The sequence below is a fragment of the Carettochelys insculpta genome, chromosome 5 (genome assembly GCF_033958435.1).
Source record: "Carettochelys insculpta isolate YL-2023 chromosome 5, ASM3395843v1, whole genome shotgun sequence".
Classification (NCBI taxonomy): Eukaryota; Metazoa; Chordata; order Testudines; family Carettochelyidae; genus Carettochelys; species Carettochelys insculpta.
In genome coordinates, this window is record NC_134141.1 from 22171836 (window position 1) to 22184068 (window position 12233).

The 12233-nt window shown below is 41.1% G+C and overlaps 1 protein-coding gene across 5 annotated transcripts in view; it reads right to left on the reverse strand.

The window, feature by feature from the left end:
* Positions 1-12233, reverse strand: part of PCSK5 (proprotein convertase subtilisin/kexin type 5) — a 361111-nt gene that overhangs the window by 258307 nt on the left and 90571 nt on the right. For all 5 annotated transcript variants that reach the window (XM_074994754.1, XM_074994752.1, XM_074994753.1 and 2 more), the window contains exon 4: positions 1988-2131. In XM_074994754.1, coding sequence (XP_074850855.1) covers positions 1988-2131 — 144 coding nt within the window. The remainder of the gene's footprint in view (positions 1-1987; positions 2132-12233) is intronic.

The following is a 12233-nucleotide window of genomic DNA, read 5'->3' on the forward strand; positions in this document are numbered from 1 at the left end:
GTGAAGTTAGTGGCATCTGATACCACCTCAGCTGTTCTATGAGGGAGAAAGTTGTACCTGACTTGTTTAAATAACCTATGATAGGGGAATTAAAAAGAACAATGATGTGCATGAAAAGATCCAACTAATCTTAAATTGACAAGTCAAGATATATCCTGCCATTGATTTTTAGGCACACCTTCCGGTTGATTTCAAAGGGAAGTTCATATACAAGATGGATGGCAGGACAGAGATGTAAATGTGGCCAATTCAAAACAAGTGACAGGCTTGACAAAGTCCTGGCTGGGATGATTTAGTCAGGGCTGATCCTGCTTGAGCAGGGGACTGGACGCGATGATCTCCTGAGCTCTCTTCCAGACCTGATTCTGTGAAATGGCTTCAGAACTGCAGACCCATCTCTAACAGTTTGATTGTATGTCAATGACAGTGTCATCTCTATGTCTTGAATGGTCTGTCAGGGTGACATTCACCCTTACTGATATCATCCTTTGTGCTGGAGAGAATGCACAAGAGAATTTCCTCCCAAATGCACTCATCTGTTTTCTTCACTTCTGTCCATGTACAGCTTGCACATTCGATTTCATAAAAACAGTAAGACACCCAAGGTCATGCACTTTTGAGTGATGACTATACCTGTGTTATGGAATAATCCCTAGCAATGCACTGCCTTGAGATTCTAAATAGCTTGAAAGGACTACGTCAGCTTTGGTAAGCCAAAAAGTTGACCTCCCAAGAGGGCAACCCGTCCATACACTAAGCAAACATTCCTATTTTAAACCAATTATTTAAATGCAACAAAACACAGACAGAAACTCATAAAGCCATATGAACCTGACAATAACAAATGGCCGGTTCCCCTTGTATTTACAGTACAGGTTGAACCTCTCTAGTCTGGCACTCCCTTGTCTGGCAACATCTATGGTCTGGCATGAGTTTAGTTAGCTGGATAAACAATGAGAAGTCCTGCAGCAGTTTATCGACTAACAGATATTTTGGAGCATAAGCTTTCACGGGCAAAGACCTGTATTGCATCTGATGAAACAAGTCTTTGCCCACAAAAGCTTATGCTCCAAAATATCTGTTAGTCCATAAGGCGCCACAGGACTTCTCATTTTTGTGGATACAGATTAACATGGCTACCCCTCTGATACTAGTTAGCTGGATGTCCACTTATCATGGGTATGGCCAAGTTTCCCGCAGTCCCATCAAGTTTGTTTGCAGCCACCAGTCTTGGCTGTCACTCTTCTGTGCTGTTATTCAACTCTAATTTACCCCTAAATATCTTCTAGGAGCCCAGTAAGCAGTGGAAGTGTTGATAATGCTGCTAGACAGTTTTGACCTCCTGTGGTTCTGCAAATTCTCTGGTTCTGTCTGGTCAGGTCCCAAGCATGTCAGAGCAGAGAGGTTCAACCTGTCGTGTCAACGGGGGTAACATCATTGGAATTAACAGAGCTATCCTGGCAGGACCTCAAAGTGTTGCCAATGAGGGCAATTAACAAATCTATTTTCCTCTGCACTTTTTCTAGCCAGAGGATGGGTAGCTTGAATAGGAGGATATAATTTAGTTGAGTTAATCAGAAATGGCCTGTTGTCCTGCAAATAAACATTTTTTGGCCTACCAGACTTTATGCTCTCTTTTTATCAATACACACTTTAAATTAGCAGATGCGAAGCACATTCAAAAGCTCAGAGAGTAATGGTCAAAGATTTCAGATATGGTGGGAACCCCTTATATTCCATGAGGTTATAGATTCCTCAAGGAAGACATATCAGATATTAAACTGTAATTACACTAGATATTAACCTACAGATTATTTCCATAGGGAAAAAACAGAACTTTCTGTAATTTTCCTTTGTATTATTGTTGATGTTATAGCAAACTTTTCTTTCTTTCTTTCTTTCCAACAACCAAAACAACACAGTCATCTTTCTACAAGCTGTCTTCTGAATAATAAAACAGTAATCTCAACTACGGCAAAAGACTCACATAATTCTGCATCAAGTCTGGGTGAGTTCTCTCAATGCCATCATCCAGGATGGTGATCACGACATTCTTTCCAGTGTAGCCTCTTTTCCAAGCACCTACTATGTTCATATCTGACTGACAGTGATGTGCGTTATCACTGCAGTGCTAAAGAGAGAAGAGGAGATAAATGTATTGGATATTGGACATAACTGAACAGTGGAAGCGGGGGGGTTGGGATATTAGCTTATTCACTATCATAACCAATTAAATTATCAGCAGATGACTGTATTGATTTGAACAGCTGATATGGAAGAGCAGCATCTTCATTAATAAATACCGAAATAACATAAAAGCAATGTTAAATGACATGGAAATCATTAGAACTGCTGAATTCTTTTTATACTTCACACCCAACAGTAGAAAGGGGCAGCTATTACCTCTGATGTCCAGTAAGAAGCCTGATATAAAATGAAACAACTCTTTTTTTCTGACCATTCAATGTGCTCATTGGAAATGTGCATTTGAATTTTTCAGCAAAACAAACCATCTGTGGATAAAGGAAGACAAACGTCTGCAGAGAAACAGCCCTGGAAACAAAACCTGCTTTTTGGAACTTACGTGCAGTATAATTTCTTGACTGGATGTCTGGAAACTAATCCAGATTCATTTCTATCTACAAAAGAAGGTTTTTGGCAGGTTTTGTGCAAGATCAGCAGGAGATGAGCAACACTTAAGAACCTGTAACCAAAACAACCCTCTGAAAAACTTGCACTTTAAGAGGACTGATGAATTGTAGATTGCTCCAAATCAACATTTTGGGGGACAACTTGCTGAGGAATGGGTGCAGAGACATCTTAGGGTACATAAAATTGTATGACTTCCTTCTGGCATGAATACATCCCCAGTACTTGAAGAAATCTGACTGCCATGGAAATGAGAAATGACACTTGGGTATTCACACACCACCAATAGCAACACTTTGACCCACACAGAGAGTAGTTCCCTATGAAGCCCGTACCATTCAGACCTTCAGCTGTGTTGCTTTTCTCCAGCTCAGTGAGAGCAAGGGAAAAAAAAAAGAAGAAAGAAATGCTTCAACCTAGTATCATAGCAACAGTAGCCACATGAGAGTTCTCAGCATTCACTCCCCCTTCCTCATCTCCTTGCACATGCACCTCAATGTAATGGTTTAGCATTTTGAAAACTGCAAATGGTGCACATAAATAAAAAGGGGGCAGATTCCATTCTGCACATGCACAGGGGGAGGGAAATGGGGTAACATCATTATTAGCACAGAACGTGGTCTCCTTCCAAGCACATTGATGCAATATACAAACCAGTGGATTTCACAAACTTTATTCGGGTTACTAAAGCTAGTTTGCTATTAAGCATTGTGTAAACAAGGCATTTGTACAACTGTAGGGATCAACTCCCAAGAATATCTAGACCAGGTTGTAAAGCAGAATTGTGTTTTATATAAAATTCAAAAAAGGGCAGACAGCTTGTTTTAGAAATTTAGCAACCCCTCCACTTCCTATTGGGCGCTCTTTGTGGAGTGGCTGCTCAAGAATCCTTGTGATACATGAACAATGGCAATAACAGTGCACTGCAGACTTCAACCAATTAATCTTCACAAAACAGATGTACGGTCGATAAATATGATTACTACTGTCCTCTTACAGCTGGGGAAATAGAGACATGAAGGATAAAGTAACTTTGACCAAGGTCACAGGGCAAGTCAGAGGCAAACATGGGATGAGACATCCTGCCCCTCTGCCCCATGGTCGCTCTACTGAACTATGTTGACTCACCACTCTGAGATGATCATGTCTTGACACATTGTGTAAGCTAGACGAGTAAACTTATTCTCCAGAAGCCAATTCTAAAAGTGAAGTGTTCTCCAGCAGGTTTGTGGGCAACAGCTGATAGAAAATGTAGCACATAATCCCTCCAGCCTGACAAATGCAAAAACTCCAACCTTCCCTTCCTCCTGGGAGTGCAGAAAGGAAAAAGGACTCTCAATAAACACACTAGATCTTCCCTCCTCTGCTTTCCTTTGAAACGAGCAGCAGCCTTTGGGCTGTTCTGCTCCTAGGCTTGACCCTGTCCCTCTGGGGAAGGTGCTGGCAGTTTTGGCTGCTCTGCCTTCTAGTCTAGTCTTATCACTCGTCTCTGGCAAATGTCTGGGTTTTTGATTCCTAGTCCCCTGAAAGGCCTTTGGACCTCTAATCAGAAGATGATGCTTTTCTCTTTCGGTGATGTCAGCAGAGGTTCTCACTGGCTCCTTTCCTGCACATATGTATGAAAAAGTAAGACAAGATCAACCTCTGACTGAATGATTCATTGGTTCTCCTAACACACTGAACCAGATCCTGGCCTCTACTTTGAGCTCCAGCACTGGGCAGACAGCCAATCTAAATGGCTAGTCAGCGAATCGCCTGGCAAGGGGGAATCTCCAGCTAGTATATAACAGGTTTATTGCTACACCCAGACTATCTTTGGCCCCAGCATAGGTGGCATATGAGGGATAAGAAGATGGTAGAAAACACTCTTGTTCCCACCTCCATCTCTACTAAGCACATCTCAAGGAAGCAGCTCATGTTTGTTAAAACCCATCCTTTCAGCCCCCTACTTCTAACAACTCCTTTGTCATCTCTCGCCATGCCTCCTTGTCCTCTCGTCTCTCTGCTAGTCTAGGCAAAATGCTGCTACTAGAATCATCTTCCTCTTCTGCTGTTCTCCACAGTTCTCTGCCTCCCATCTCCTTCATCCTCTCTCATCTCTGGGTCCTTCTCCTTTTTCTTGACAAATGAAGTTCAACCTTCTCTCCACCATAAATCCCCTGCCCCACAATCAGTTCTTTTAGCCCCAAATCTGCCCCACAAAGTGCATCCCCACACACTGAACTGGCACACCGTTTTTCATGCGAATCTGATTAGGTATGTTGTGGATTTTAAAGCAGTTTGGAAATTTGGCCTTTGAAATGTTCTTTCAAAGTATAGCAAGTTAAGCATTATTCCATATTGTGTTATGAAGGACATCCTCCAGCTTCTTGTCCACTACAAGTTCTCTCCCCCACGTCTTTACATCTCTCCTTCAAAATCACTTTGAGCAAGAAATCTCCAAAACCTTCCTCTCTGTCATTATTCCTTAACTGTATTGCATATAAAATTTATTCTGTGCTTCATACTCCACTGTCTGAATTATGTTGCCAGATCCTTGAGACATGGATTTTGTGTTTTAAATGTCTGAAAGCATTAGGTAGATTTACAGAGCTACCTAAATAAAGAACAAAGTATTTAAGAAAGCAAGTGCCTACAATTAATTGCACTTCGTGTCAATGGGCAAGTGCTAGAACATCCTGTTAATTTACAGTAATGTTAGTATATTTTTTCTGCTCCTTTATTTTTTTTTATATTTTGGAATATGATTCTGAGTATGCTGTTGTAGTTTTTGGTCATACTTAACTTTACATAAGAACACGAGTTATTCTGCCTCAAAGAATGGAACTACTCAGACACATTATGTTAAATTTGTGGGACTGAGGCCTAAAGGCTCTAAAGATTATTTTTATTTTTGGTTGATGTGAAGCTCTACAGATAATTTTTATTTTTGACTGGCTATTTTAAAATATTGATTAGTGGTCAAACCTATTCCAGCAGTGAGCAGATGAAAAACCCCACAAAAATCCACAACAACCAACTCTGCTAACATACAAAGCATTGGGAGTTGCAGGGTTTTACTAGATCCTCTGATACATATACCCTGTGTCTACACATGCCCCTTCCTTTCGAAAGGGACATGTTAATGAGCGGGTTCGAAAGATGCTGGTGATTGGAAGAAGGGCTTTTGAAAACTGGGGGGGTCCTTTCAGAAGGTCCTGTCTCCACGGGCGGTGTGCGATTCAAAAAGCCACACTTTCGAATCGCCACGGCCGCCATTATGCTAATAAGGCGCTGCATATAGGAGCACGTGTAGACCCAGCCATACTGTTGAAAAATTCTTCCCACCTCCACCACAGAGAATAGGCAAAACTAGGCAAGTAACTGGAATCCTAGCTTCCTGAATTACTTAATTCATAGTAAAACTGCATCATTTTGCATTCATATTTTGCTCACTGCCTGAAGGATGCCATTGAAAGGAGTAACAGCCCCTCATCCAATATAATTTGCAGAGATTTTTAAAAGGCAGTTAAAAGATAACATTTCTCTTTATACTGCTTAACTGTGAAATGTTAATGACGCGACAGCATTTAATCAGAAATCTCTGCAGTGGGTAGAGTGTGTTGTGTTCTCAAAGATGCTTAGGAAATGAGAAGGATGTTGTGAGGAAAATTACAGACCTAGAACTTCTCTCCAACTGCACTTCAAGTCTCACAGAGATGAGAGGCCAAAAGAATCACTTGTGAGTGGATCATTTGGGAGCTAGTCCCACAATTAAGAAAAAGACACCGTTTAAAAGAAATGGTTCAGCTGTCAAAGGGGTTTTCTATGACCTATTACATTCTTTCAATGTCAGGCTTGTATCTGAAGTTTTATAGTTATTTTGTTATATCCTCTCTTATAAGAGCATAAAATCAGCCACACTCTGTCAGACCAAAGGTCCACCTAGCCCAATATTCTGTCTTCTGAGACCAGGTATTTCAGGGGGAATGAACAAAATGGAGATCCATTCCCTATCACATATTCATAGCTTCTGACAAACAGTCTAGGAACACCATCTCTGCCCATCCAGGCCCAGAGCCATTGATGGACTTATCCTCCATGAACTTATCTAGTTCTTTGTTAGAATTCTGTTACAGACATGGGCTTCCCAACATCCTCTGATAATAGGGCTGCCAATGCTTCAGTTTCACCAGGAGTCTCCAGGAATCAGGCTCAATCTCCTGGAGGCCACTGCAGGCAAACCAGGAGATTTTAAACCACTGAAAGTTCATTGGGTCAGTGGGGCTAAGGCAGGCTCCCTGCCTGTCCTGGCTCTGCACCATTCCCAGAAGCAGCTGGCACATACTTGCAGGCCCTGACGGGGATCAAGGGGTCTCTATGCATGGCTCCCACCCTGAGAACTTTCTCCACTGCTCTCATTGGCCAGGAACTGTGGCCACAGGGAGCTGAAAGGGGGGTGGATGCAGGCGGGGCGGAGAGAGGGGAGGGACAGCGTATGGTACAGCCTGCCTACTCCTATCCTGGGGCTACAGAGATGTGCTGTCTACTTTGGAGTGTGGCACAGGGCCAGGGTAGGCAGGTAGCCTTAGCCTCACTGCGCTGCTAACTGTGAGCTGCCCAAGGTAAGCAGCAACCCTCTGGAACCCATACTCCTCACTTCCTCCCCAGTCCTATCCTGATCCTCTCCCTGAACCCAAATGCCATCCCAGAATCTGCATCCCCTCCTGTTTCCCAGCCCTTTGCCCAGGTTCAGCCTGGAGCACCCTCTCACACTCCTAATTCCTCAGCCCCAACCCAGGGCCCACACACCTTTCTGCGCCTCAAGCCTCTGCCTCAGCCTAGTGAAAGTGAGTCAGGATGGGGGTGAGCGAGTGATGGAGGGAGAAGGGATGGAGTGAATGGGAAGGGGCCTTGCAGAAGGAGCAGAGCAAGGGAAGGGGCTGGGAGAAGGGGGCAGGACACGGGTATTTGGGTTTGTGTGGCTAGACAGTTGGCAATTCTACCTGGCAAGGAGTTCCATGGGTTGACTGCGTGCAGTGCAAAGAAATACTTCTTTTTGTTTGCTTTGAACCTGCTGCCTATTAATTTCATTTGGTGACCCCCTAGTTCTTGTGTTATGAAGAGTAAATAACATTTCCTTATTTACTTTCTCCATGCCCATCATGGTTTTATAGACTTTAATCATATTCTCCCTTAGTTGGCTCTTTTCCAAGCCGTAAGTCACAGTCTTATTCATCTATCTTCATACAGAATCTGTTCCATACCCCTAGTCATTTTTGTTGCCCTTTTTCTCAACCTTATCCATTTCTAATATATCTTTTTGAGACAGGGCAACCACATCTGCATCTGGTATTCAAGATGTGGGTATATCATAAATTTATGGAGAGGCAAAATGATACTTTCTGCCTTATTATCTATCCTTTTCTTAATCATTTCCAACATCGTATTACCTTTTTTGATTGCCACTGTACATGGGGGTGGATGTTTGCAAATGTAACTGATTGTCATTATCATTAGCTAACTTCAGAGGTCTGATACTGACTATGTAAAGTTACGGATCAATACTGAAAAGGCACTGATAGACTGAGGAATCAGTAATCATATTAAAGTCAATATCTTGTGAAATTCCAGAGCCAAAAAGGAACTTAGAGAGAGCTGTAAAAGCCATTCTAGTCTGTCTTCAACAAGTCATACGATATCACTCCATAAAAACAGAATTCTGATTTCTATCCAGTTTTTACCTCAGCTTGAATTCGAACGAGTTTTTAGCAGCCAATCTCTCGTGAATTGCTGATGTTATGTCCTCAGAAAGCTGACACACAGTACAAAACACTGGTTTCCAAGTAGAACAGTACAAACACTTTAAAGCTCTATAAATTGTCCAACCATTATCCCCCAACCAGAAATTAGCAGGGAAAAAAATACCCCCGTAAATGGATGGACTCTTCTTGAGTTTTATGTTGAACCGTTTTAAAAAGAGTCTTGTCCAGGCAGTAGAGCTTGCAATTCTTGGTAGATCTGGGAGCTTCTTCCGCTGTACCATACAGCATGGCAGAATACATGATGTGGTAAACATGCATGGGGTCACAGGTAGAACAGTAAGAATGGTCAAGGGCATAGTATCTGGCCTTGATCAACCCCTAAAGTCCATGCATGGAGAGAACAGAGAACTTCATGAGGTCAAGAGGTAGATCATGGTTACCCAACGAGTTGTTGGGAAGAAACCTGCCTTATATGTGAGAGGAAATTCAGTGTGGGATATTTGGTTAACCACGAGCAGCCAGGAAGTAATTCTTAGCTGGTTAGTGCATGTATGCAAGCAGCAGTGTTTGATTGCCCTTAGCATTAGTGGCTTACTGGTGCCAGACTCAGTTTCATTTGGTACAATTTGGTGCTAGAGAATCAAAGTTAATTGATAATTGTTCCATCTTTTCCTATGAAAATAAAATATGCCAATTCCCTTTCTCTAGTTATATGAAACAAGCTTCATTTTAAGTGGATGACTTTATAAGGTCTAAATCGATAGATCCACTTTTAAAATGGCCCATGTGATTCAAAATAAACAAGAAAACATGTTTGCAGGAACAGTATAGCACAGGAATAAATGTGCTCAACTTGAATTAATTTTTCTTCATCTTCCCATATTAGGCAATTGGTAAATTGTGTTTACTAAGGGATAATCTTTTTGAAAAATAATTTTTTTCAAGAGTGTTTATGTTTTAATGTTGATAATAAATACTTCTATCAGAACCAGCAATAAATGAAGGGGAGTTAATGATTAAAAGGGGGTCTTCGCAGAAAATAAACATTTTAGCTTTTTGTAAATGTAATCTAATATTTATTGCATGTTAAATAGAAAAGACTGTCTAAATAGAAACTTTTCCCCTGAGTTTCATCCCTGAACAATTCTAGATTGCAGCATTTTAAAAGCCTTTAGAAGTTGGAGATACTATATACCCTTGGGACTAATTCATCTTATGCTTGATAAGCTTTGGATTAACTAGTATTTGACATCTGAAACAACAGTTGTACTGAACTTCCGCTTCTTCCCAACTGGTCTCTTCCCAATTAAATATTTGAAAAATATACAGCATTACATACATAGCACCAAATTCATCCCTGCTATACTTTCAATGCATTTGAATTACACCACAGATAAATTTGGCTCTTTGATCTTTACTGATTTTTCAAGCAAACAAGTAAAATTATATCTAGGGGCCAGTGGGAGGAAACAAATCAAAAGCATTCTTTATTTTATGTTTGCTTCAAAAGTGAAGTAGAACAGGAAATCTATGTAAATGGGTTCCTTATATTTATAGAACCGATCACTGATTATAGGGAAACAAAAGCAGGACAACAGAACGTAATTTATCTCTATGAAAACAATGAGCTCATGACTCAGGTTACTATGAGACTTGACACTGAACACTTCAGTCTTTCCAACAGGAGATCAACTCAGAATGTAGTTGGCTCATATTTACACTGAGACTATTCTATCATTTCCCATCACCGGCCATTTTAAAATAAAATAAAAATGGGTAAGGCTGGATTTTTTTTTCTAAAAGACTTGCTCTAGTTCAACCAGAACTTAATTTAGAGAAATCATCTGACAGTTGAACAGTACGTCAGACTAAATTAATTTAATAATTATTTCTGGCCATATGATTTATGAATCTGTTCTGCTAGAGACTTCATGTTCAGAGCTTTTCTTGGGGGTTAAATTGGTTCACTAGTTTATCAAGTATTCATGTTTCTTTAGTGATAACTAATCTTGTGATTATGCACGCAGACATCTGCTACAGATGAACAAATAGTATTATTAGCTCCATGATATCACCAAATTAATGTAATTATGAAATTAATAATAATTAAAGCATAAAAGCAAAAAAAAAAAGAAACTCACTATTAAGGGAAATGTTTGCCCTGAAATGACTTTCACTAAATTCCTTTTGGAAAATAGGGAAGAGTGATATAGGAAACATCATATGATATTGTTCTGCAGTAAAACATGCATGACGTGAACCTAAAAAAATAAATATTTACTAATACACCCTGCACATGTGATGGGTTTTGACATCTCTGAGAAGCTTGGAGATATAACTTCCCAGTCCTGTGGCTCCTAGGAATTCATGGAGAAAGAACGCCATAGGCCCATGCATCCAGAGACTTCTTTGGTGCTCTGTGACATCTGCCTTCCCTTGGTAGCCACATTCCCTGAGGATGCTCCTATTACCCATTTACCTTACTCCCCTCAGACCAGGGGGATATCAGAGTGGATCAGAAGTTAATGTTGTTTTCACCTGCTTTAACTCCCATCTAAGACAAACTGGAAATCCCATTAGAAGGAGCACAGACTGGCTGTTTCCTAACCTGAGCAGTGGAGCCTCAACCCCAGAGTGGTGTTACAGAGGAAGGGAGAATTAGTCTATAGGTGTATCATTTTTTTTCCTCATTCTGCCATTTTTGTGGCCTTAGAATTGTGCTGTTATGTGACTTCCCTTAATTCCCACAAAAGAAAGAAAGTTTTATGGAGATGCTCACGACGGCTGAACTTTTTCTTGAAGTGCCTTAGAGTCACATAAGTGCATGAAACTCATCTTTCCTGTTTTAAAATTCCATCCTGTTTGCCCTGGATGACCCCATGAAGACCAAAACACTAGTGCAATTATAAGTGGACCCCGAAAGGTGAGACTGTCCCACAACTCGGGCTGAGGCTTGAGCCCAAACAGCTATACTACAATTAAACTATCTTAGTCCAAGCCTGAGCCAGCTGGCAGGAGGCAGCGGTGGATGCCTAATTGCCACACACACCTACCTTTTGAGGTTTTATGGACACATGTTGCAGCATGCAGGATGTGTGACATACCAGCCACAGAGAAAAGCAGGCTGCAACTACACAGCAGTGAAAGGATTTGGCAATGGGCAAAGGCTTCGGCAGTTCCCAGAGCAATCAGAGCCTTTCGCTGCAGGGGGGAAGTGTTAAGCATTGAGGAGGCCACAGTGTAGAGTAAATTTGGAAGGCAGTGTTTGGACATGTGGAGAGCTTTGTGAGGTATACACAGTAAGGTTCCCAGCTTGTCTTTACTATGTTACACAGTGTCTCCTTCCTATTTATATCTGTGCTGAGGAGTGTGCAGTGTCTGTAAGATATGTGATGGCATAACTAGTCATAGCCTTAGCGCATTTTGTTTTGAGAGTGTCGCAGAGAGTTAAGTGTGGAAAAGGTATACTAATATAAGGCATGTTTACCAGTATAAGTGTGTCCACAATATACCGCTATCATTATTTTGGTGAAAGCTCACATTCTTAACTGACACAGTTATACAGATACAAATTCTGTGTATAGACCAGGTCTTATATTCTGGAAATAGGGAGATACAAACAGCTTTACCAATAAGAGTCTTTAAACTTTTCAGAACTCACCAATGTCAGGGAAAGAAGAGGGAGGTGGAAGGTGACAGGAAGGCCCAGAGGAGAGTAAAAGAGATCAGGGTCCAATGAAACAGGAGAAGAGGGGAACACCATTCACTCCCAGAAATTAATCTATATTTACAATTGTTTATGTCCTAATCACTGATCATTGTCTTGTTTCTACAGTATTT